This window comes from Fundulus heteroclitus, chromosome 11, assembly GCF_011125445.2.
Source record: "Fundulus heteroclitus isolate FHET01 chromosome 11, MU-UCD_Fhet_4.1, whole genome shotgun sequence".
In the NCBI taxonomy this organism is placed as follows: Eukaryota; Metazoa; Chordata; class Actinopteri; order Cyprinodontiformes; family Fundulidae; genus Fundulus; species Fundulus heteroclitus.
The window spans coordinates 31,988,819-32,016,204 of record NC_046371.1 but is presented as its reverse complement, the minus strand read 5'-3'; the positions used below and the strand labels follow the sequence as shown (position 1 = coordinate 32,016,204).

Below are 27,386 nucleotides of genomic sequence, written 5' to 3'. Positions count from 1 at the left end.
CCACAAAATTACAGATGAAATAGTTTGTGAAATAATTATGAGAAGAGCAGACCAAGACCCATGGACCACATGTAGAGAGCCTAATAAATGTCTGCACAAGGCTCCACTGCTGAAGAAAAAGCTTTTTGCAGGATATCATTTAGACAAGCCTGTGAAATACTGGGAGAATTTAGTTGGGTCAGATGAGACCAAAACTGACCTGTTTGGATGACATTAAACACAGTGTTATGTCAGGCTTTTTTGGCATTCGGTACTGGTAGGCTTCATTTAACTCAAGAAAGGATGAATGGGAAAAGGTAGCGAAACATTCTTGTTTAGAAATCTGCTGCCAGCTACCAGGATGCTGAAGATAAGACGAGCTTGTATGTTTCAAGAACACATTGACTTCATACACAAGGAAATTCAGTCAGAAAATAAGGCTACAATAATGGCCACGAAACAACTAAAGCTCACAGTTTATAGAAGAAACCCACAGAATTTTCTGAATTTGAACAGTCAAAACTTGAATATAGTTTGTTGGGAAGCAAGGGCCAAAATCACACCTAGAACTACATTTATTAAAGGTTACCTGGTGCTCCAACGTAATCACGGTTCTCTGTGGACCTTTCAGCAGGAGATCAGGGCTACTTTGGGTTATCTAAAGAGATATGCACCTGGACCAACTGGAGTTTTAAATAACTTCTTGTCATTACTCTAACCTTTAGCTCCACCCACAGATTCTTGGTCAGAGTTAAGCCAGGGAAAACGTTCAGTCAGAAGAAACATTTTGGTAAATTTAAAAGATTACTTTAAATGCAAATCACAAGAATAGGATACTGAATAGACCCCTTGCAATCACATGACTCCGTTACCCAGAACCCCTTGCGTGGCGGCCATATTGATTGGCACGCCATTTTCTACACAACGCGCGATATTCGATCCAAGCCTTATGTGGATGAGTTACAGCCCTCTGATAAGGCAGTTTACTTCGCTAAATGTACAAGGATCGGTAATGCAGACCCTTTGGCTCTTCCTGATAAGGATTTTTCTAACAATCCCGATGATTGGCCATCAGTTTGCTATGCGGATCTGGTGAACTACCTTGTGTTGTCACCCACCCCAACGTACAGTGGCGATCAGATGAAGGCGTACAAGAGTTTGGAAGCGCACAAACAGTTCACTGCCGGATGGATACGTGAACTGTCTGTTTGTTACCTGAATGATGTAGCAGTTGTCCATAGAAGGTTGAGTTTAATGTTGTTTATTCTCATAACTTAGCTGCATATAGTCCGATAACATCTGACCCTAAACTGTAAACATTGCTTTGGCAACAGAGATGCAGTCTGATGTGATCGGACTAAAGCCGGGCATACACTGTACGAGTTTTTGCCCTTTTCGGGCCGGTTCTTTAGTCGTGCGGGCATTTTTTGAATCGGGCCGAATTTCAGCTTGATCGTAGAGGGGGGAGGAGGGGCGATTGGGTTGTCACGACTACCTCCCGATCAGGAATCGGTCGGTCGGTTGAAAATCAAACATGTTTGAAATTCAGTCGGCCGTCGTGAGGTTTTCGTGAGCGCATCCTGTTGTTCAAGCAGGAGCGCCGTCCCTCCTCTCCCTCCTCGCCAAGAGAGGGAGGGGAGCGGGCGTCCCCAAAGAGACCTCCGCCCGGCCCGGTCCGGTCCTGGGACCCGCGGGGCCCGGACGTCGGCTCGCGGGGGGGTTGGAGAGGGCGAGCTTTCCGGTCCGCGCGACGCGCCGGCCGTCTTTTTCCGTACGGGGGGGTGCGGGCCGGGCGGTCTGCAGTTCAGATCAGCACGTGAATTTCGTGTCAGCCAAACATGCCGCCTGCGCCTTGAAAACTCAAGTGTCGTAGCACACTGCCAGTCTATTATGGTAGGCAACCTATAGAACGACTTTTTGTCCCTCCCAGCACGATTCCCGCAACCAACAATGCAACAGGTTTGCACCATATTGAACAATCAGTGAATAGTCTTTTGTATACGCTCCGCCGGCCATGCGAGTAATGAGGTAACTGGGCCAGTGCAGTGGTGGGCTGTCACGCCAGCGTGCCCACCGAGATGGAGGCGCGCACCCCCGATCACGTGACTGTGACGTCAGATGCAAGGGGTCTATTGAGGTGTATGTGTGACCTGGACAAATTAATAATGCATTCAAGCCCATCCACAGTGGAAATGTGCTGAATGTGACGAGTAGTAGTTTGAGCCAAAAGGAACTTTTCTTTTCCAAGCGCCACCTGACAGAACAGAGCCCTGGTTGGTTAAACCCTACTGACAATAAAAAAATAAATAAAAATACAGTTCAGGTTTCTACAATAGTGTTTATTTAAAAACTGAAATTATTTTACGAACACCGTACCCGTCTTTAGTGATTTTTTTTAAACTAAGCCACAGCCATACATATTTGTTCCTCACAACTCAACATAACTCATATTGATTCTAACCCAGATGACATGTGAGACGGCTACCGAATTGAAAAGGCTTGATTGATGTTTAAATAAATGTGAGAAAAAAAATGTCAATAATGCAAATGTAATTTTAGAAGTTGATCCGTGTCCTGGATCTGATACTGAGCGGACGTTTGAACATAACCCAATGTTGACTCAATTACAACATTTACTCCACTAAAAGGATGGATTAACAGTACATTTAACCAGATCTCTGTTTTAAATTAAGACTTAATAACTGGACTATTTACTTCCTTTTGCTGCCGCAATGTTGCTTTTGCAGTGTGATTTTCTATTCTAATCTCTTTTAATGAGTCTTAAAAATCATTTGCCAAATAACTGAAATGATTTAAAACTATGCTAAACAAAAAAAAAAAAAAAGGATTATGGTGCACCAGAAGAATCTGAAATCCTTTATTGTCTGATGATGCTCAATGAAATGTTGGTCCAAGCTCTCTGCACAGTTTCAGTGGAAGAAAACGAGAGGCTGACTTTGTTTACACAAAAAACAACAGGAGTTCTCATGAAGTGTCAATATTGGGGTGTAGCTGACTATTACTCATGCATTTCTGAAAAGTTTCAAAGGCTTTTTAACAAGCTATAGGAGACAAAGTTGCTTTTCTCGATAAAACTGAGCCGTTGTCTAGAGCACATTGCAGAAATGTAGACATACAATCAGCGACACTAAGTGATGGAACAGCTGCACAACTTTGGAGATATCCTTCACGTACATAAGTAGGTGGTTAATTGTTAAGCACCTTTCACAGACAAAACCATTCCAAACGCTGTAAAGCAATCCAAGAAAATAACTATTTGAATTAAGGAGAGAGTTTGTTTAGAGTGTTGTGTGAAAGCTTGGCTCACCAGGGATGGTTTGATGCCAATGCTCTCGGCGGCCTGGAAGGCAAGGGTCAGATTCCGGACCTGGACCAAAAGAAAAACATTGGATTTTGAGAAGACATGGAAATCTCTGCAGCAGCAGACACGGAGGTTCACTCAGCAACAATAACAAGCTCACAGATACACTAATAAACAATACAAACTCCCATCTGACGATTTTAAAACCAGTGTAAGCTTTTGCTTATTTGTGTAACCATCTTGGTGCATTACATTCTTCTGCATGTTTCTGTGATAAGTGAAAAAAAAATCTGTGGAAATGTCATTAAAATCCTCTACTTGATCTTAATTTTGATCAAATTTCCAAAAAAATCCGTGAAGATTTTCCATAGATAGTCTTTCAAAGGAGGTCACTGTCGGCTTAAAGGACAACATTTATTTTAGAGCATAGAACCTCCTAAAAATCTTAAGAGTATGAAACATAAATAAATACAAATCTGCCATTTCATGACCTTTCAGTGCAGAAAATGTATATTAAGATGCACTTTACTGAAAAACACAGCCTTGTAATACACCCCCCCTAAAACCTAAAAGTACTACCATAAATAGACAATGCTGTGTAGTGTAGAACTGCAGAGGAGGAAACAGGTTGTTTTCTCGGGAATAAAATACCCTTAAAATATTTCAAATGGATGTTTAGATGTTTATTGATAACCTAGAAAAGGATGAAGTACCTGCTAACCCCCCACTCACATAAGTGAAATTGTTAACTTTTCCTAAATTGCTGTTAAGGAGGAAAAGTGGGGGAGATACAAAATAGTGAGCAGATAAAGAAGACAGATTTTTTCTCATACACCAAAAACAGTCTCAGTGTTTCCAAAACTATTTTGCTTCAGGATAGTTAAACATTTTGAAACTTGGTAGAAGGGAGGGGAACAAATCAGTGCTTAAAGAAAAGAGCACAGCACAGTTTATACCAAGGCATAGACAGATAGCTGGAACAGTGAGTCAGCAGCCAGACCATAAAGGTGACTCCAGGTGTTCTTTGAGAGCATAACGTTGTTTGGGTAAGAAAACACCTTATTTCACAATGTTTTATGCGTCCTCTTTAGAAAATCTAGTGTGAAGTAAAGATGTGACTTATTACGTTAAAACAACAGTTGCTCCCCACAAATTTCCTTTCTGCCTTTTTGTTTACGTAGTAAAAACAAGTTTTATATGCACCAGATTCATGTTTGTTTTAAAGCACAATTTCTTTTAGTTTAGAATGATTCTTATCTCTCAGTAGTAGAATTTATTTTATTCAGTGTCACTGGAAGCACACAGAGACACACTAAAATGTAGCAAATATGATAATATGACAATTGCAGGACTGAATCAAAGTTCCATACTTCCATGAAGGACATCAACACATAAAATATATGTGTTGATGTCCTTTTATACTAAGTTTTACCTTCTCTACTGTTTTGCCAAAGAGGGGTGTGACACCTAAAGGGGCCTAAGTCACATACTATGACTTAAATATATATATATATATATATTCATCTTCAAAAAACATAACAAAAAAAATCAATACACACCAAGTGTTCATCTTGATAGTCCTTTTTGAGCCTGAAAAGAACTTTGCGACAGGCACGACCAGCAGACACAAACATTGCTGTGCCAGCTGCCAGCAGTACCTCAGAACTATTAGAAAGCAAGATGGCGACAACTGACGTAGCTACTGTAAGAGCGAGTAGACTGTCTTGCAATGCCTCGCAGTAAAAGTGACAACTCAGCGTGGTCGAAGACCAACCCAACCTACAGGGTTAGGGTTACTTAATGTCTTTCTTTTCTCACCGCTGCTCAGCTCCATTGTCCTCGTTTACTCATTGCGCCTATGCACAATATTGAACTTCTGGTCACATGGTCTTCTTAGGGTAAATATGCACAAAAGTGCTTTGTTTAATAACAAAAGTTATTATTAATATAGAAAGCCAACATTGTACAACACTTATTGGTAGACCTTTGTATGCAACCAGAGAGCGCTACTGGTGTAGAAAAATGTGTAAAGTCATAGCACATGACTAGGCTCCTTTAAATCATAAATTTCTCTAAACGAGGGCCCCTACTTATTGGGTTTGGCCTACTCAAGAAAGCTAAACTTTTGTTTCATTTTCATTAATCATATCCTTCTTAACCTGAAACAACCCTGTGTAAACATTGTTGCAGCGGTCTCAAAATGGTATTCTGTGTCGTTCCTGAAGTAGGGTTGTCAAAATGTTTATACATAACAACCCTAAGTGGCTAGCTGCCTTGTGTTAACTTGTTTTCTTTGATGCTGTTTTATGTATTTTTCAATTTCTGACATTGAAATCAACATACCTACCATTAGCTAAAATCCTGAACACAAACTAATTAGAAAAATTATTTAGATATTTATATACAATATAAAAGAAACTAAAGTGAGAACTGTTAATTTTATAAATCGTATTTTGTGGTTCCTTAACGATCTCCCTGATTTCCCAGGTATAACACCCAGATACAAATCCTAGCAAGCCTTAAACCTAAAATCTAAGTAGATCTACTGAGTTATCTTCCTAAAAGTATCTATGACAAAAGGCGAAGGAGGTTAGTAATGGGATTATTGGGAGGACAGATTACACTGGGAGGAGGCTGGGTGTTTGGGCCTCAGGGAAAGTCACTCACAAAGAGTTATTAAAGCCAACACACGTCTATTGAATTATTCAGAGAGATGGGCCGTGCAGCGTCTCCGTCATCAGCTCCATGTTACACATTCACGACGACGCAGCCGTACGCACCCACCTCCACACGACTAATTTGTCACGTAGAACATGTCAGCCCTGGTCGAAGGTGTTTATATATCGCTGTAATGTTATAGCAAAGTGACGGACCCACAGTCCCCAGGGATGGCACATATTGTTTGCAGCGTCACTGTATATCCCAGCTGCTTGTCCACATTACAGAGCTGTCAGCACCATGCTGCAGCTTCTACATCACTTAGAGTATGACTACACAAACATTCATAAGTCATTGACATGCTTTGTTTGAATGCAGCGAGGGCGATGTAGAACAGTTATATAATGTATACGACTCCATACGGGACGTCTGCGACAACTTCATAGCCATAAATTAGTTTTATTTCCCTCTTGGAAAACGTGTGTTGCTCATATGTGCCGTGTGTAAGCAGAGGATTTTACATTTTTGTCAAGCTCACTTTCTGCTGTGTGAGGGGGCTTTTCAGGAGGTGCACTTCTGCAGGCTGAAGCAGCCCAACATGCACTTTTTGATGCATGACTCCTTTTCTCAGAGGCAAAATTATCTGATAAATATTGGAATGGGAAAAGGCAGGGGGAAGAGAATAAAAAGGAGATTAAGAAATAAAAAATGCAAAAGTCTTTTTGAATCTGGGGATGATATGAACAAGGAAGGACTTTCAAAGCAAAGCAGCTAGTCAAAGTGGGTTTTGCAATGTAAAGAACGTATGGTATAAGCTACTCTGATGTTCTGATGAGAACCGACAAGGAATTGCTCACCAAGGTGTAGAAGCCGCTGCGAGTCATGCAAGTATCTCGGCGTCTTAGTTAAAGGTGTCAGGGATTATTCGTGTAGGCAGGGGGCCTGCACCTGCGCGTTGTCTGTCCTCCTTTTACCAAAATGTCACACTTGTCAACCTGTGTCACGCACACTTTAATTAAAAAGAATGAGGCGCTGTCCATCACAATAAAGCTGTTTTTAAGCAACACGTAAACGTTTTTTTTTTCATCCCTTTATTTCTTTACTCTAATTTATCCAAGTTCATCATCTGGGTAGTAATGGAAAACTGCATCTTTTATTATAGTCTAATGAGGTAAAAAAAAATGCAAAAGGGCCTGGATGTATTAAACGTGTTGAATGTCAGTGTGCTTTCAATAAACGCATTGATTTCCAATCACTTAAGTTTGATGAGCTGAGTCCCTGATTACGTGCTGATGAAACACTGACCCACTTATTGAGTGGATGCCGCTTAAAACGGGAGGAAAAAACACTAACTGCAAAGGTTTCGTCATGGTTTGAGCTCTCTTTGCCTAATGTTACAGTGCTGTGCTAAGATATTCACACCCCTTGATGCTTTCCACCTTTTGTCACAGTACAACTACACACTTTAGTTTATTTAATTTGGATCGTATGTGATAGATCTACAAAGTGTAGCTGTACTCTGGAGGCAAAGGAAAAGGTTATATAGTTTCAGAATGTATTCCAACATCCCAATATATCAACTGGCTGTTCACTAAAGAAGACAGGATGCAGAACAAGTGTATTTATTAAAGCAGCAGCTGGTGGTCGTGGTAGCTCTGGAGGAGCAGCAAAGATCAACAGCTCACAAAGAAAGAGTTTTTCCCCATGACAGTCACAAACTCTACAAACCAGACCTTTATGGATGAGCTTCAAGAAGAAAACTATTGTTAGAAGATATCCAGAGTAAATTTTCAGTTTGTCTCAGGCCAGTTTTCAGAAACAGAAAACATTTTTTTTTTTTTTTTATAAACTTAGGTCAAAACAGAACTTTTTGGGCTGCATACAAACCCAGCAAACTAACCCTGCACAACATGCCCAACACAACATCTCTTCAGTGAAACACGGTGGTGGCAGCATCATGCCGCGAAGCTTTTCTTCAGCAGTGACAGGGACGCTGATCGCAGTAGATGGAAAGACTGATGGAGGTAAATACAGATCAATCCTGGAAGAAAACCCGTTAGACTCCAGAAGGCTTGGGATTGGGCGGAGGCTGAACATAGCCAGAGCCACGGCTTACATTAAAGCATAGAGATAGCATAGCAGCTGATAGAGATTTACCTGAAAGACTCAGAACCATATTGAGAGAGAAATCTGGTTCTACATAAAGATACCTCAGGTGGGCTTATTACAAAGGCATGCCAAACTTTTCAGATTTTTATTTGTAAAAATTTTGCATAATTTGACTTTAACTTCACATTTATGTGCTACTACATGTTAGTCTCTAACAAACAAAAACCACAGGAAAATGTGTCAAAATTTGTGGCTGTTAAATCGTTTAAGGGGTTTGAATAGTTGCATAACCCACTATAAATAACAAAATGTTGTGGAATTAGGTCTTATAATCAAGATGTGTTCAGAAAGATGGCAGTAGAGGGGTAAATTGTATATTCCTTTAACACAGACTGAGGAATGAGGAGGCTAAGCCGGCAACACATATTTAAGTTCAATCTTTTTGTGTACAGAATTTCAGATGTTCGCTTGTTTCATTTCTCAATATTATTATTTTTTTGCACCCGTCTGCCCCGCATGCAGGAAAGCGTTGAGTTTTTGTATTTTGGAAACAGGGCGGTTTTTCGCAGTATGAACAGAGTGCTCTGGCTTCCTGTTGTGTTCTACCTTATCTTGACTGATGAGCTCCTGGTAAGGGATGTGAGCAGGCAGGTAGGTGTGTAGCAGGGCACAAAAAGCCAGGCCATCGCTCCAGCTGCTGCTGAAGTTGGTCACATCAATATTCTGTGGACAGAGAAAAGTACTTTTTTATTATTAATTACCAGCAGCAGGAGATGAGAAAGCAACCACAACACAGGATTAAGTCATAGACAATAACGATGATGACCTTACAGCAACTTGGGTGAGAGAGCAAGTTGCCTCTTGGCAACAGGAACAGCCCATGAAAAAGCCATTAAGTCATAGAACCACAGAAAACAACATGAAAATTAAAATTTAATGCTATTACGTCTCGCTCTGGGTTTTCAGACTCCATTATTGGCTGATTGTGTTTCCATCAGCAGAAGGTAAGAGGATCTTCCTAGACTCCGTTTGCAGCCGATGAGGTCTGTGATCTGCCCTCAGGGCGAGGAACGTGCACAGCAGCACGTCCAGTTTCTGCTGTTTTTGTTTGTGGGATTCGCAGTGAATTGTCACCTCGTACACGGCCATTCAGTGTATTCTGGGTCTGACAAGTCTTGAGGAGTTTGAAGGAAAGACTTCCTGCGGGCCATTGTTTGGAGGTTGCACACTCCCCGTTGGATAGATAAGTTATTTACGGGGTTCTTCCTGTTTCATCCCTCTCATGAGCTTTGGGAACCGGCCTTGCAGCTGAGGAGGCTCTCCTTCTTACATTCCTGAAACCGCTTCATGGCCAATTATAACATCTCAGTTTACTGTGATTGGACGGAACGCTTGGCACACGCCGCGACTGAGGAGTGCAGACATGTCGGTTTGCAGGAGCAAAGTCACAGCAGAAAGTATTGTGCATCCAGAAATAAAAAAAAACTATTCTTTCCTTAGAAGTCCAGTGAATTTGCTTTGGATTTGTGCAGCCCAGCCCAACCTGGGCGCCAAGTTTTGTTTCCAAAAGAAACTAAGCCTTGTTTTCATAACTCAAAAAGCATGAAACAATAAGGTTGGACTTGCTGCACCGAAAGATATGTTTTTGGGCATAAAGCAGCACAATAAATATCTCAGAGTCAATCTGTTGCGTCTGTACACAGAGAATTAGCTCCAGAGAGATGCTAAAGACGTGCCGCTCTGCCTCGTGTTTGTTTACCGTTGCTCAAAGCTAGTGGTCTTCAATCCTGGCCCTCAGGACAGGAGCGCTGCGGATTTTCATTCTGCAAATCTAATCAGTGACTGATCCATATATGTGACGCCAGGTGAATGCAATTAACTGCCTGATAGGATAGAAAAACAGCACAACTCTGAGTCCCGAGGACAAAAATTTTAAATCACTCAGCCAGCGCAATAATAAATAACCCTTGAGCTCTAAGGAATCGTAGACAAATGGGGTATTTCTGGCCGTCTTCATTTGTCTGGATGCCTGTTGGCATCAACATTAAACCAGACACTCAAGGTGAGGAGGTAAATACAGTGAAAGGAAGTGAAACACTTATATAATGCTAGTCATGATGTAACTACTGAAGGTCACTGATGGATATATCTATATTTGGCCAACTTTGCTAAAAAAAAAAAAAAAAAGAAAACATATTACAGGTACATCTAAAAAAAAAAGTATTTTGTGAAAAAGTTCAATGTTTTTTGTCACCAATTTTCAAAAGCTAAATTCATATTTTGTAGATTCATTACACAGAGGAAAAGTGTTTCAAGCCTTTATATCATTTTGATGATTATGGCACACAGATGTTGGAAACTGAAGATTCAGCGTCTTTGAAAATTAGAATATAACATGATATCAGTAAAAAAAAAAAAAAAAAAAAAGATGGTCTAAAATAAAATGTCAGGCTTCTGAAAAGTATGTTAATTTCCCTCTCTCAATACTTGGTTGGGACTCCTTTTGCATGAGTTGGTTGGAGGAGATCAGCCTGTGGTTCTGATCAGGTATAATGGAAGCAGAGGTAGCTTTTGTTGCAACCTTCAGGTCATCTGTTTATCATCTTTCTTAACAATGCCCCATAGATTACTGGTCAGGCCAGCTTGCAGGCCCAGCTAGCCCAGTAATACCAAGGTCATCAGAGCACTTTTTGGTCTTTTGGCATTTTATTCAGGTGCCAATCACTGTTGGAACATGAAATCAGCATCTCCCTACAGCTCGTCTCCACACACACATGAATCCACCTGTAGGATTCATCTGTGTGTGGTGGCTCTTGATGCACCGACTCCAGCCTCAGTCCATTCCTTGTGAAGCTCCCCCAAATTCTTAAATGGGATTTCCCTGACAATCCTCTCAAGGCTGTTATTCCTTGCTGGCGCACCTTTTCCTACACAGTTTGGTCTTTCACTCAACGTTCTATGAATATGATTGGATGCAGCACTCTAAACAGAGCAGCTGCTTTAGCAAAGAGTGTTTGTGATGTACCCTCCTTGTGGAGCATGTCAATGACTCTCATCTGAACATCTGACCAGTCAGCAGTCTTCCACATGATTGTGTCGCCTACTGACCCAGACAGAGTCTATTTCGAGGCCCAGGAAACCTTTGTTGGTGTTTTGTTCCGATTTAAGTAGATGATTAGGGTGGGTTACCATGAATTTCCATTATTTAACTTATTCCCAGCATTAAAATTTGGAGACAGGAGACAGAATTTTGGGTTTTCATTGTCTGTAAGCCATAATCATCCAAATTACAAAAAGTGAAGGTTCAAAATATTCAACTCAATCTGTTGAGAATCTATAGTTTCACTCTCTGGAATGAGGGACACAAAATATTTTTTCCCCAGTATATTCTAATCATTTGAGATGTATTTGTATAAGCAATCATATTTCATTTATTTACATTCACAGATAAAAATCACAAACGAGAGAATGAAAATTAAAAGAAAAATTACCACAAAGGACTTGAATGTCCAACATGATCTCTACTTATCTATCTACATTTACATTCATGTCTACCCCTTTTTTGATCTGTTTTTCTCTTTATACTTTTTATTTATATATATATATATATATATATATATATATATATATATATATATATATATATATATATATATATATATATATATATATATATATTATTTTTTGTTTGTTTATTTATTTGTTTTTTGGCCTGTGGGTGGGGTGGGAAGCCAGGGTGGATTGGGGGTTGACAGATCTGTGACATCGAGATTGTATTGATACTTTGATTTTTTTCCAATAATGTCTGTCTTATGTTCAAAATGTTCAATAAATAAAGTTGGAAAAAAAGAAAGAAAAATTACCACAAAGGCAAAACAAATATTAAATAACCCAGAGAATCCAAAACTCATAACAAGAAAAGGATATTAAAGAAAAGTGTTTCCTCAGCTGCTTTTCAAATGACTCAAGACTTTGCAATGTCAAGGTACAACAGTCTGGGTCCAGTCAAGTTTTACACCTGGTACCTTTGTATATTACAATGCTGTAATATACAAAGCAGCTTGACCATGCAGGGCCTGAGAAGCTTGATAGACTCTATACACAGACGTAATCACGTACTTCCACTTTTTCTAAAAGCTGGCATTCCAGTTTCTGGTTTAATTCCAGTCTCTATCCGGATTGGTGAAAATATCTTACACTAGATGCTTACAGGAGCTGCCTAAGATACTCTCAGCGATGTCCATCATATCGCTGATGCTTGGTCTCCTGCTCCAAGAAGCAGGCGTAATGAGGAATTTAAATTTTATATCCCGAGTTATCTGCACAACTATGAGGGCAAGCAGCATTAGTTTGATGTAATGCGGTGATGGCCAACTGCGGCTAACGTTAGGCTAGTTAGCGACGTGATCATTTGTAATGTATTGACGGTATAGAAATTAGTTTTTCTACACTTGTGTTAACATTCTACCCTTCTCAGTTTCTAGCAAAAATCAGGACACAGGTGAAGTCGTGCTGCAGATCCATAAGGTAAGCTGAGAAACCTCACAGTTTGAGTGTACGGTGAAGCTATGGTTGATAAGATAATTGAAGCTTGTTACTTCAATGACCCAATGTTAATGGGGATTTAGCTGAGGTGGTAACTAATTCTTAAATAAATATAAACTGGAATTGACTTTAATTGGCATTTAAGTTTACAGGTGAGTTTGGCATTGTTCATCCACATTGGGTTTTTGCTGCATGCGTTATTGATCATATTTCCTGCTTGTTTTATAATTTTACTTTAGTATAACACAGTTTTAAGTTATGGTCATTCATGCTTACTCTCTTACTCAAATCAAAAGAATACAGTTACAGTCCTTGAAACGTCAGGCAGGTATTCTTACCCAGCAGGTCTCCTCTGGGTTAAAAGCATTTTTAAATTAAGTTTTCTTCACCTCAGCCATTCAGCCAAGATGTAATCTTGTTGCTTTCTGAATGTATTAACCTTATACTGGCATCAACACAACATCTGACTGATTGGCATTCATACAATTTTATATTGAACAGGTAAACCAATCAGAAGACATTAAAACAGGAGTTATACGAGCCCTTCTTTTTGTTCCAGTGAGGAGTTTCGCTGCAGCATTTCAAGAATCAAGAATCATTTATTGTCACTGCGAGTTACCGTGGTGAGATTGTTTTTGAGACAGACACCGGCTTAGGATGCACACAATTTTTTAAAAGTGTGCTATAGTAGTCTTGACAAGAGGAAATAAAGACATAAAGAACCATCTCAAGTTCCTGCTTTGAGGACACCAGTCCTCTTAGTTGACCATTTTCAGTTCTTATAAATTGAACTATAACTATTTGATCGCCTTCAAAGCAACCATCCACGTTTTTAGGAAGATGCTTCTCTCCTGAAACTTACAAGTACTTGTCCATTCCTGTTTTAAGATCATTTCAATACTGGACGGGACAAGAAAGTGGTTTTGTTGGGGGAACAATGGATTAACTGACTTTAAGAACAGAATATTTCAGGCAGTCCTATCATTGCATCTCCAACAGTATTGATGCAACGGATGGATATAGGATCCAAGCCTGCAGCTCAGATATAATCTACTGCACAAAATGAGTTGGTGCTAATATCCCCCAATGAAGAACATTATTAATATCAGTATGTGGGTGTTACCATGGTGACATCAGTGCAGCATCACAGTGGACTGGCTTTAGTAAAGTCTATCTTGTGGTATATCCTGTTGCTTCACAAAGATGCAGGCTGTGTTTTAAACGCACTCAGCTGGACGTATTTATTAACAGCTACAGAGTGCAGGTCCTCCGGTCCTCTGTCAGACACCACCCATTGTAAGTGAGGGACAGATCTGTGCAGCGATGCCGGCTTACATTCCTCCAACAGCCCCGCCTCTCTCCCTCTCACAGCTGGCTCAGCAGCACTGAGCGTGGGGGGGGTGTATATGTAAACTTACACACACAAACACACACACACGCACAAACATCACATTCGGGGCGCAACAGGGGGTTAGTCACACTCCATGAGCAAAACAGACACAAATAGTTGCCGATCGGGGGGCTTCTGAGGACAGTTTGCGTGAGACAGCGTTTCCAGGTGTCACAGGGTCTGGACAGAGCCCATCGTAATCGTGGGGGTCAATAGGTATGCTTTGAATTCAGGGAAGGGGTTTGCAGAGGGGGCTGTTGGAGTCCGTGTGGGGAGAGAGGGAGAGACATGAATGCTAAAACAGCAGAGGACAACAACAGCTCTCTGGGAGCGGGCTCAGAAAAGCAAACACAGCATCAAGCGACAGGAAGTGTCTCGCCTGGCACAAAAGGCAGAGCTGATGCTTTTAGGGGTTCAGAAAGAGAGAGCAGGAGAGCGGATTGGGAGTCTATGCAGAAAGAGGCTGGACAGAGAAAAGGACAGAACATTTTGTTGGACTGAGCCTGCTCTGGTTCTGCCTGTCACCAAACCAGAAAGCGGAAAAGCTCTGTACAACTTTCTCTTTCAAAAAGTTAAAATTCAGTGAAGTAACACTTTGTGAAGATCGCTAAACACTTTTAATGAATACATTTTGAAGGTCCAAAATATCCACTTCTTTTCAACAAAATGTTTGAACATTATTTTAGAAAAAACAGCAGGTTGCTGTGGAGGTCCTGTGACCTGTCCATGATGCCATTTGACTCCGAGAGACGTCTCTTCCTGTGACCCTGCAAGGATTAAGCAGGTGTAGAAAATGGATGAATAAATGATGCCGTCTTGCATCACCTTTACTTTAAATAACCCTTTCCTTTCATAAGTAATGGAACCAACTATTGTAATGTCTATGATTCACCCTAAAAATGTAAATGGATCACTTAGACCCCCAGACACTCAATTACACTGTACTATCCATTCATCCATTGTCTCACACTAGTCTCCTCTCAGTGGGACATCCTTAGAAAACCTCCAAATGGTGGCAACCAAGATGCATACTGATCAGATGGCCACAGCAAATCAGCTGATTCCTTTCAATGTTGGGCTAGCAGCTCCACTCTGGATGATCTCTCTTGATGTAAAGTCTTCAATATGTTTGTTAGCTATACTTTTACCAAAATGCTGCTCTGTGATTTGGGAGCTCACCGTTCTGTTCAAGCAGCAGAAATAAGGCATCAGCTGGTTACAATGTTCCCCATTTACCTACATCTGAGCACATGGCCCACTAAAGCTGACCTCACATATTTACTTTCACTGCTCCCCCTTCATGGTGTTCAGGAGGAAACGAGCAGCTGGCACATGATTCAGTCCACACGTAGCCATTAATAAAAATCCATGGCTGATTTCTGTACTTATTCACGCTCCTGGCTGAGGTCTCTCTCAGTCGTGCAGAACGCAGGTGGAAATATTGTGACCAAAGCCCATTTCACACCGCCTCCGTTTGGCCCAGCTCTACTTGGCTCCGCCCACTTGTGAACATTTCAAATATGGCTTTTTCCAAATGGAAAATTTTCAAAAATCTTACATTTGGAGCAATGGCTGGAGTCTGAGGGAACAGGTTACCTTTCTCCATTTGAGAACTGGTAAAGACGAGCCGTGAACTGTTTCAACACACTCTGAATGTCATGGCTTTAAGATGCAAACAAAACTGTGCGGTCTGAAAAAAGGCATTGTCTTTACAATGACCAGGCCTTGAGCTCTAGTCCATGAACAGCTCAGAGATAGGGCGGTGACAAGGAGCAGCCCTGGCAGAGTTCAATCTTTCTTGGGATGAAGCTGGACTAGGGTGAAAAACGTCAGAGATTACCTTTCCCATTCAGCTATTCTATTATAGAAATTCAGTTGCTTTTCATGAGATGGCCAATGACTAAGGCTTAGCTGTCAGACAAAGGGCCTGACAATTAACTAGAGAAAACTTTAGTTTACAAGGTGTGTAGGTCTTATTGCTGCTAAACAAGTCGAGTCATCACTGAATTTGGTTTTTAACCATCTCTACTTTGGTGTGTTGTACAATTTGCTGGGAGCCGTAGTCCGACACAACAGGTGTCAATTCGCCAGGGAACATTGCTATAAAGGTTTTGTGTTTTTTTCAGGTTTGACTTTGCAAACTTACAAAACTTATGCGGCTATAAAGCAACCATTTTAAATGTCATACCTAATCTTTTTCAAAGTGAGGAGGTCTCAATGTTGAACTTTGACAATGGACTTTCAACACTTACCAGATTGAGCGGCTATAATTGGTCATTGCTTAAGTCTAGCATCCGATGAATTGTTTTAACACACCTCTGAACTCCAGACCAGCAAACTGCTAAAACCTCTGGCCACACTTGGTGATCCACAAGTCAAGTCAATTTTACCCCTAAAAATCCTACAAACGCACCAGGGCTGTATTTAGTTTCCCTTATAACTCTGCTGATGGTTTGATTGTATCGGTAAAATCTTGACTAATTTGCCCACACAGTTTTAACCAAGTAGTAAATTTCTCCTTGTCAGTGGTTTTTGGAAGACTGCCTCTCCCAATTTAAATGCATTCATGCAACTGACTTGTTGCTTATCAACCTACTGAATTGTGAAATAATATTGCAAGTATAGAAACTGGAGACTACCCCTGCAATATCAGGGCAAAAAAGGTACATCCAAGACATGTGCCAAGTTCATCACAAGGCCAACGCAAAAGACAAATAACTGCAGAGCCTCATTTCTACAGTCAGATGTTACTGGACAGCAGGAAGAAGCTGAAGCACTCAAAGGAAACCCAAGCATTGACAAGGAGAGCATGCAAACGCTATTCTCCTGGGCTGCAGTGGTTAGAGCAGCGCACTGGCAACCTTCTAACTCTGAGAAGGTTGCCAGTGCGCTGTTTGATCCTGGCAGACTGCCACTGTGGGTCCCTGAGCAAGACCGTTCGCCCCAGATTGCTCCCCCGGTGCTGTGATAGCTGCCCGCTGCTCCCTGAGGGATGGGTTAAATGCAGAAGACAAATTTCAACGGAATGTACAATCGCAATGGCAAATAAAGATTTCTTCTTTCTTCTTCTAAGAATAATTGACTTGCAACTTTAGAAAATAATCAGTTTTTTTGCAGTAAGCCCTATAATAATTTAAAGCATAGGCCGGTAAATTTTTTTTCTTAGTATTAGCTGTATTGTACTTTTTTAAACTCACTTTTTATTGAAAGCATTTCAAAGTTATTGTACATCCATCATATACATTTCTCATGTGGTCTTAACCAAGCCAAGTTCTCTACAGTCCATACCTGAGCTGGAGGTCCAAAAAATCCTTAGTAACCTTAACATTTTTCATAATTCACAGAACCACATGAGAGAAGAATTCCCATTCCTTTCTTTAATTCTTCCATGTATAAACACACAAATTCGCCCCAATTTTGTATTGTATGACAAAATCCGATTTCAGTGGTGATATAAAATTCATTTTTCCAATATTTCTTAAACTTGCCAGACTCTAATCTAAAGGAATAAGTTAGGCTTTCCATCATATAAATATTGTAGCTGTAATTCTACACGGATTCAGTGGGTTTCTTCTTCGGGTTTGATCCGTTGTGAGAGAGAGGAGAGGACAGCCTCTCCTACCTTTCCACTAATACTGGTTTCTTTCCGCTCATTCTGAGCCCTCTACATTTCAACCAACGTTTGAGCTGTTCTTTGCTGTGTTTCTTGGTTAAAGCATGTTGAAATGAAGTCGCTGGGACGTCGTCAACTTCCAAAATGATTAGTATTGCAGTTGTTGCCATTCCAGTTTGCACTACGTTCGTCAGACCAGCTGGGAAACGGAGCTGTCTACGCGTAAATGTCACGTCATTTGAGGAATGTCCTATTAAAAGGTGATCATGACACAAACTGAAACCTAAATTCATAACTTTACAGAGCGTAAAAGAATGCTGTTGCCCTATGATGCAGAGAAGTATACAGTATATAGTGCCAACTGGTGTGCAGAGCTGGAGATAATTTGTGCATGACCAGAATGTAGTTAACTTTGAAAAACATTCAGATATTTTTCTTTCTATCTTTAATTAAGCGCTCTGGTGGCTTTCAGTGCCAAACGGCATCTGCTTTTCAAAGATACATGCTCAAGCTGTTAGTTTACTAATAACATTGTTAGCTCAGTACCATTCTCAAATAATTATTAGATTATCATTTTCAGATTTTTATCATTTTCAAATTGCACCATTCTATTTCAACATAGGAAACTAGTTGTGAAGGGCATTATGAAACAAGCCCAGGTCATCTCCGGCCGCTGATAATTCAGAAATGGCATTCAGAGATCGGCCGGACCTGAGGCAGGGACAAAGCAGCACACACAGAGGTTTAACATTGCAGCAGGGGATGGTAAATACGTGGCCTCTGCTACCTTACATAGTCGCCACTCGTCTAATGACATGCCACCTACTGCTGTTTACTGACACTTGAGACTCCAATGTCAACATGTCACTGTTGTTATACTGAACTCTTGCTCTCACAGGACAAGAAAAAAAGGGAAATGACTTGCAAGATGCATTCTGCAACCAAAGGTGATAGATCCACTTGTATCAGCCCAGGGCTCTAATGGTACATTTGAAAGAGGCAAGACAGAGCTGGTATGTGTGAGGGAGAGAGCGAAAGGTAAAGCTCCTTTAAGAGATGTTGTAGGGTTTCTGTAGAAACCCACAAACTTTATTCCCATTTCAGAGAGTAAATGCTGAGACATAATAAACTATGGGTTGAAAAGGCAACTTGATCGCTAACTTCTTTGCTCTGTTGATACAGTCACTCCCTTTCATGTAGTTGGAAACACTTCACATACGCCATAAAGTGTCATTTCTGCAACAGAATCATCAGCTAAAGTTTTATTGTGTAAAATCATGACTGGGACTTTTTTTCTCTGCCCCGCACATGCACAGGTCTTCTAAAATCCATTTACACAGTTTGTAGTGACAGACCTTTAAATCATATTTGCTATGTGCAATCTGAAGTCAATGCTGTACTGGTGTGATTACATATTTCCTTTAAATGGATTCTGGACCTTGCTGTTGTGCGGATCAGAGGTCTGTGTCCCCAGATCACTGAGGCTGCAGCAGCAACACTCCTGCAGTGGGAGGTCTCTGTCGTCGTCAGCAGACTAAATTGACGGCTCACCTTTACTCGGCACAGTGGAAACACACCCAGCTGACGACAAGGGTAGAATGGTTTGTGGTGTAAAAAAAGGCTTCCTGTCATATAGCTGAAATTAAGATTTAACAACTAACCTCAGTTCTTAGCCATCAAGCGATTATTGGACATTTTAGCAAGAAAAATCTTTCATTGTTCAGAATAATCTCATGTCATGAGCTATAATTGATGTTCAGTTCGACGGGCACACCGACTGCCAAACTAAAGCTGAAGACGACAGACAACAAATGTCAACTAGTGTCTAATATTTCTCTGGGAATCTCTTGCAGGGTGACTGAGTCTGATTACTGTCTTCCTTTGTCCAGCCATGAGCGCCTCGAGCATGTCTCTTTCTCTCTTCCCAGCATCTGGCTCTAATAACAAGCTCAAATACAGATATAACTATTTGTCCATTTATTGATAGAATAACATGTTATTTGGATTGTAAGAGGAGATATTGCTGCAGCAACAAGTTGCGCAGTCTGACGTTTTCCATCAAGCGGTGTGACAGGAGTTACTGTCACGTCAAGCTTGCATAACTACAAGAAAAAAAAACCCTCACAAACTTTTAAGGTAGAACTGTGCTTTGATTTAGTACCAGACTGTGCGTCAAAGCAAGAATGAGAATAAAGGCATTTAAAAAGGAGGAACAAAAAAAGAAAAGAGATGCAGGGAGAACACGCCGACCGCAATGAGGCACTGAAATGTTGGATGAACCCAAGCAGAGAAAAAAAATAATTGTGCTCCTGGTGATGAAACGGAGCCGGCTGATTTCACAGAGCTGAGCCGTGGTGGTAGTTACAGCAGAAAACGAAATGAAAGGGCAAACAGGCTTTACTTCAGCATACAAAATGCTTCAAACTTTTAAGGAGTTTTGTGAATTGTTTTCACCAGCGACATCTTGGACTTGGACACTGACCTTTCTAAATATTGCATAGTCTCATCTGATTAAAAAGAAAGAAATTCTAACAAAATGTCAATGTTCTGTAAAATCAGGCTTCTCAACATTTCCTTCCTGTGTTATATAAAGTCTATTTAGCTCTGCTTTTTCGGTGCGTCACATCACCACATCACACGGCTGTCCAGATAAAAAAAGAAAAAAGGCTCCGTCTTGTTTTTCTGTTGTCCAGACAGTTTCAACACTTATGACTCAGCTTTTTGGCCCCTTTCTTACAATAAACTTAATATCTATACCTTGTAGACAGGACAAAATGTTTGCCTGGCATGTTCTAAGGGAATAGAAGAAAAATAAATAAAAAAGGAACTTGACAGATGAATGTAGAGTAAAGGTAACAATTAGCCGTGGCTCTGAATGTTTCTCCTCCTTCATTAGAACTGTGATGTCTACTCTTTGAACTTCTATCCTCTTCCCGTCCTCGATGTCTGACCTCCATACCCCACTCTCCCGGGGGGTCCGTTCCGCTCCTTCAATGGCTTTTGTGTGAGCGTGTGTGTCTGTGTGAGTTTCCCAGCTGAGGCCGGATAGGCTCTGCTCTTTCAGGCCCAGCTGAACTGGATGTTCAGAGGTTTTTCTCATTGTTCCCATGTTGAGCAAACAGCACATTTATTTTTGTTTGGCTTCTGTAGTTAATTGAGAAAAAAAAAATGTAAAAAGTGTCCGGAGCTGTCCTAAATTAAGACATCAAAGAGCATGATAAATATACAGCGAGAGGCTAGACTGTTTTTCCAAGAAGGCAAATGTTCAAGAGAGCTGTTGCTTCTAAACATTGACAAAAAAAAAAACAGACTTTATGACTACAACTTAACATCTCGTCTACTGCGCTACTGTGTTCATCTGTGCGTGTGCGTGTAAATGTGGGCTATGTTTTAATAGTGTCTTGTAAAAAACATTGAAACACTTAAATTGTTTCAGCACCAGCCTCTAGATTTCAAGTCCTTCCTATTTGCAAAACAAGCCAAGCACAGTCAGAGCAGATGATGAGTGTCTGTGAAGAGCAGTTACAAGGTTTTGCCACAGATTCTCAATTTTATTGAGGTCTGGACTTTGACTGGACCACACCAACATAAGAATATGCTTTGCTATGTGTCGGGATGGAAAATAACATAAAAGGTGGGAAGTCTTCTAAACTACACTTGGACTTTAACTGGAGCTGTGTGCTTTGATCCGATGAGGATGTGAAGATCATGCCTACTGTTAAGAAGGGTGGCGGACGCATGATGTTGTGTTTCTATTTCCTTCTTTTTACCATTTTAAAATGCCAGCTGAAGAGAAACCAGCATAAGAGAAAACATGTGACTCGGGAAGATCTAAATATCTGACTTTGGCAGATACTTGGTTTAAAAACTGTTATCAGTGTTTGCCCACAGTTGGTTTTAGATGTTTTTTTAGAAGTCTAAATGTAGACCCGTTTAGCCAAGATTGACATACATTACAAAAAATGATGAGTAAGCGGGTGTTGAACTTGGGACAATTATTGTGAACATGCTTTGATCACGTTTACCAAAACAGTAAATGAGTTCAGGAGACCTGATGTGTATTAAGCATAGTTTTATTGTGGTAAACTGATTACTTTGTGTGCCGATAAAAATTATCCGTTTCTCACAGACCTCAGAGAGAGTTGCTCCATCTCAGAATCACTAACAAACTCTGTTACAGAGGTACTGACTCTGCATGGATGTGAAGTTCTGGTTAGACATGAAGTTCATGCCAAACAAAACAAAAAACAATCTGGACTTCTTCTCTGGTGATATCAAGAGAACAGTGTGCAGCCTGCACAATTTCAACGTTTAACAAGTTTTTAAAATCCCAAATGTTTCGACCCAGCAGCACATTCTCTCAGATCTTTGCCTCTCAAATAAACCAAATTACATGTTTTTTATCTGCACATTGATATTAGTACAATATCACGTTATTGATGACCTCAAGTGTTGGCAAAAAATCTGGCAAAAATTATTTAGGATTATTTTTGACCTTCTCCAGAAAAAAAAAAAGAAATGGCTAAAATTCTCCATGAGTGTAGATGTTTAATATTTTTGTGTTTAGGGTAAAGAAAGAGGGAACGGTACACAGAAACAGAAATCCCCCGAATGATGCCTCTGGACAGTTTTTCCACACAAACCTTCAGGGGCACATCTTATGATCTGCCTTAAAAACTAGCGTGGCTGAAGTCCTATGAAAGCCATGTTGTGTTTCATGTGTTCAGCGCAAAGCTGACGTGCAAAGGATCCCTTGTGAATACTAATTTCCTGTGAGAGGTCGTTTGAGTCTCTCCCACAGGGCAGAGTCAATCAGAGGCTGCTTTTAAGGTCCTCACTGATCGATCTGTGCTTCCCAGAATCTGACAATTGAGGTGACGGAGCCTGTCTGGGCTCACATCTCACCGTCCCCCGAGAGTTCAGCTCACGTCAGGCATCCGCCTGCTTGAAGGAGCGCTGAGTTTTTAGGGTACGGAGGCAGCCGGTGGCTAAACACGCTGCTTTAGAAAACACCATGTCCCTTAGGGGTTCATCATGTCTTTTCCATGGTGATGGCATGCTCTGTAACTGTGGACTTGTCTCTGTACATGCAGTAGCTGACTGACTATGTTAAACTATAATAATGTACTATGAATTCATTAGTCATTAAATATTATACTGTAAAATTCATCTTCCATCTGTAAAATCCATCATCATAAAAACCTAATGAAGACATCTTTTATGCTGATATTTTTTTTTACATACAATCAAATAATTTAAATAATATTTATTATAAATCACATTTTCTAAGGAAACACAAGCCCAAAATCAGAACTGTGTCCCTTTTCTTGCCATGACGTTGTGTGTCTGAGTCAGCATTTATAAGGGTCATGGAGCTGGCAGCTTCAACCTACTTGAAGCTTGCCGCCAGAAAAATGGAATCTGTCACATTATTTAGGCTCAGAGAGTCTGTAGATACTCCTGCTGGAGCTGCTTTCCCATCGACATCCCAGACCGCGATCATTAAAAAGGAATAAAACGACAAGTTCAAATCCCGGAGTTTAGCACATCTATCCCCATTTAAAGCTAACTAATGGAATATTTAGAAAATCTTGTGTAAATCCTATCTGTCGGACAGATTCCAATTTGTTCATGTTAATAATAAATCTTCTTTAAACTCTAGGGTCACCTGTGGAGTACCACATGGTTCAGTCCTTGGACCAATTCTCTTTACTATATATATGCTTCGGATAGGCAAAATGATCAGACAGCATAGGATTAATTTCCACTGTTATGCTGATGACACTCAGTTGCATTTGTCTATAAATCCTAATGAATCCAATCAGTTACTTCGACTGCAGTCATGTCTTGATGACATCAAAAGCTGAATGACTTTAAATTTTCTGCATTTAAATTCTGACAAGACAGAAGTTGTAATCTTTGGGCCAGAGTCCTCAAAAAATAAACTTCTTAATCAATTACTTAATCTGGATGGCATTAACTTGGCCTCTGGTAATAAAGTAAAAAATCTTGCTGTTATTTTTGACCAAGACATGTCATTTAAATCCCATATTAAACAGGTTTCCAGAGTTTCCTTTTTTCACCTCTGGAATATTGCCAAAATTAGAAACATTCTGTCCAGGAGTGATGCTGAAAAATTAGTCCATGCATTTGTTACTTCAAGGCTGGACTATTGTAATTCTTTACTATCAGGACGTCCACAAAGTGCAGTTCAAAGTCTTCAGCTGATCCAAAATGCTGCGGCAACAGTTTTGATGAAAATCAATAAAAGGGATCATATTTCTCCAATTTTAGCTTCCCTTCATTGGCTTCCTGTTAAATCAAGAATAGAATTTAAAATTCTCCTTCTAACGTATAAAGCCCTTAATAATCAAGCTCCATCATATATCAGAGCTCTGTTTACCCCGTATGTTCCTAACAGAGCACTTCGCTCTCAGACTGCAGGTCTGCTGGTGGTTCCTAGAGTCTCTAAAAGTAGAATGGGAGGCAGATCCTTTAGTTATCAGGCTCCTCTCCTGTGGAACCAACTCCCAGTTTTGGTCCATGGGGCAGACACCCTGTCTACTTTTAAGACTAATCTTAAAACTTTCCTTTTTGACAAAGCTTACAACTAGAGTAGCTTATGTTGCCCTGACGTACCTATGGGGATGTGCTTCTATGGGTTTAGGCTACTGGAGGACATCAGGATCTATTTTTCTCACTCTATCGAGTTCTACTGTTCTTCAATTATGCATTGCTTGTCATTATTTCTGCTTATAACTTTTTGTTCTCTATCTTTTTTTTCTTCATAGTAGGTACACCTGGTCTGGCGTTCTGTTAACTGTGACATCATCCAGAGAAGACAGATCACCCGCTATTACCATCTAATGTAAAACAGATTACTGGATCAATGTGTGCTTCTGTGCTTTTTTGTCTCTCTTGTTGTGTCTCTGCTCTGTCTTCTCTAACCCCAGTCGGTCGAGGCAGATGACCGTTCATACTGAGCCCGGTTCTGCTGGAGGTTTTTCCTTCCCTCTAATGGGTGGTTTTTCTTTCCACTGTCGCTTCATGCTTGCTCAGTATGAGGGATTGCTGCAAAGCCATGGACAATGCAGACGACTCTCCCTAGCTCTACGCTTCTCCAGATATGAATGCTGCTTGTCGGGACTTTGAAGCAATCAAATGGTTCCCTTTTATATAGGAAATTTTTGACCAATCTGTATAATCTGATTGATATTGACTTTGTAAAGTGCCTCGAGATGACATGTTTCATGAATTGGCGCCATATAAATAAAATTGAACTGAATTGAATTGTATTTAAAAAAGTCATAAAAATAAGATCAATTATACTTCAAAAACATAATGTCATGAATCCACAGACACCTAAACAGCTTCTGATCGTAAGGCTGTAGGACGTAGGGTAGATATTTTAAAAGACAATTAAAATTAAAAGAAATATTGAAGGTTATTTTCAAGAAATATGGTCATCATCTCAGCAGGAAAGCAGCGACGGCAATTCAAATATTCCCAAGCATCAGGACATCTTCAGAGACGCCATCACGTGTTTAAAACATGTGATGATACCAACTCACAAATGTGTACACACACGTGAGCTTTGCACACCTGACTCAAGACCATGATGACTGATAATTCCACTTCATGGATGATTAAAGGGGAGCGTGCTCTTTGTAAAACCCTATATAAAAAAATAATTGAGCTAAGCGAAGGGTGGTTAGGCTTGCTATACCACATCTAATAACCTTCTCCAGGTGATGGTTACACAAACTCATCCCTCTCATTCTCTTATTGATTTCAGGACAGAAGCAACGAATGACATCAGGCTTTGTGTCCAGCTACAATCACACAGATTTATTATGCCCTCAGCTGCTGTAAACCATCAAATAATCTCCCATAATGCCCACAATAGCACCCAGGTGCTGTTTCACTTTAATTAGGCAGTCGTTTGACTACAGGTTCTGCCAACAAAGGGATTGTAATAACAACTGGCACGAGGCTGACCCTCCCATCGACTTTGTCTCCGTCTCACACTACAGCGTTTGGCTCGAAGCCAGCAGACAAGCATGATATATATGAGCTTGTTTCCTTACTAAACCACTTGGAACCCGAGAGGGGAGAGAAAGGCAACAGCAGTGGCCAAAGCTTCCTCTTTCAAGTGACTATTAATTATGAGGCCAAAAGACACTGAGAACAAATTATATACAACTGACGGACAGTCTGCTGAAACACTAATTAGTATTGAGTTATAACTTCTCAGAAGTTCTTTGAGACAGAAAAAGAGGAAATGGAAATTGCTCTTCACATCCGTCTGCAACACTGGTAAAGATGTGCAAAAAGGCTGAAAATAAACTACTTTTTCATTGCAGCAGCTAACTAACTGTCAGTGAAAAGTTGGCCTTAACTCCAGGATATTTATTGCTTGCTGATAAATCCTACATTGAAAAATAACAGTTTTTAATAAGATCACTGATCAGTTGTTGGCACCCCTGCTGTTCTTCATCGCACAATATCTCTAGATTGTCCAGAGTTACTTTCTCCCACCCGCTTCTCTTCATCTCACTGTGAACATCTGGCCATATGTTTGGCATCAGTATCCTATTGAAAAACTCAGTAGGGACCTATTTACAGGTCATGATTTTTATGATTTACAATTTTCAGCAACGACTTTCAAAACATTCAAAGAGTTTGTGATGGCATGCAATGTAACAAAGTTCCCAGGACCTTGGGATGAATGTGAAGAGAAGAAGGCCCACAGCATCATCCATCTTTTATTATATTTATATTTAATAGTGGACGTGAAGCCCTTCTACACCTGGATTGTTTGTTGCTGAAAAGCTCAGTCTTAGTCGCATCTGCCCAAAGTTCCAGTTAAGATCCCAGCAACATTCGGCAGACCTTTTACTATTGGGACAGCAGGACAGAATAGGCTGTATGTGGCATTTCAAACAAACAAATAAATGGATGTTTCAATGACTCCAGGATGCCACTCTCTGCTGCTGTTCTCTAACAATGAACCTCCCTGACCATGCTGTTCACTGTTGCTTGGTAAATCATAGATCCTTGCTCAGAGAAGGGGTCATTGGCAGAAACAGAAATAAAATAGATTGACTTTCAGATCTTCTTTATGCCTCAGGTCTACAAGAAGTTATGGATTAAAAGTAAAAAAGTTTCTAGAAACTGTTTAACTTACAAAAGTAAAATATACATGCAAAACAAAATGCTACAGCTGACCAAGTAATAAGCTACCTGCACATTACAGGCTGTAATCACACACATCCAAATGGATCGAGGCCTGCAGCGACGTGACCTCCCGCCGGCCACGTGAGGCACAACACATCCTCTGACTGTAACCTTTCCTCACAGCCAGACGTGGGACTCCAGCAGGATCTTACGGTAACGTTTTCTAAGAAACTAGACTCATCTGGGGCTTCACTATCAAAAACTGCTGTACAAATGTCGGCTGACCCACAAACATACAGTACACACCCTAACATCAACAAACACAGAAATCCCTCTGGAAACTGGTGAGCTCAGCCGAAGGAAATAAAAAATCTCCAGGGTTGCTTCCTGGAAACCTCTGCTAATTGTCCTTGTTGTCACTTATTAGCGATTTGCCTTTTCTTTTGTGCTCCTGACAGAAGCATACAGTACAGCGTGTATTGATTGCGCTGTACAATGGGCCAGACTTTACATCCGCGCTCACTAGAGATGTCCATGAAAGAGTTAACCGCCTGTGTCAGTGTGTTGAGAAATCCAAAAGCAGAGCAGGCACA

At 40.6% G+C, this 27,386-nt stretch overlaps 1 protein-coding gene across 4 annotated transcripts in view; it reads right to left on the bottom strand.

Moving 5' to 3' along the window:
- Positions 1 to 27,386, bottom strand: part of specc1 (sperm antigen with calponin homology and coiled-coil domains 1) — a 117,655-nt gene that overhangs the window by 5,524 nt on the left and 84,745 nt on the right. For all 4 annotated transcript variants that reach the window (XM_012871237.3, XM_021320849.2, XM_012871238.3 and 1 more), the window contains 2 exons: positions 8,675 to 8,791; positions 3,308 to 3,367 (listed from right to left, as the gene is read on the bottom strand). In XM_012871237.3, coding sequence (XP_012726691.2) covers positions 3,308 to 3,367; positions 8,675 to 8,791 — 177 coding nt within the window. The remainder of the gene's footprint in view (positions 1 to 3,307; positions 3,368 to 8,674; positions 8,792 to 27,386) is intronic.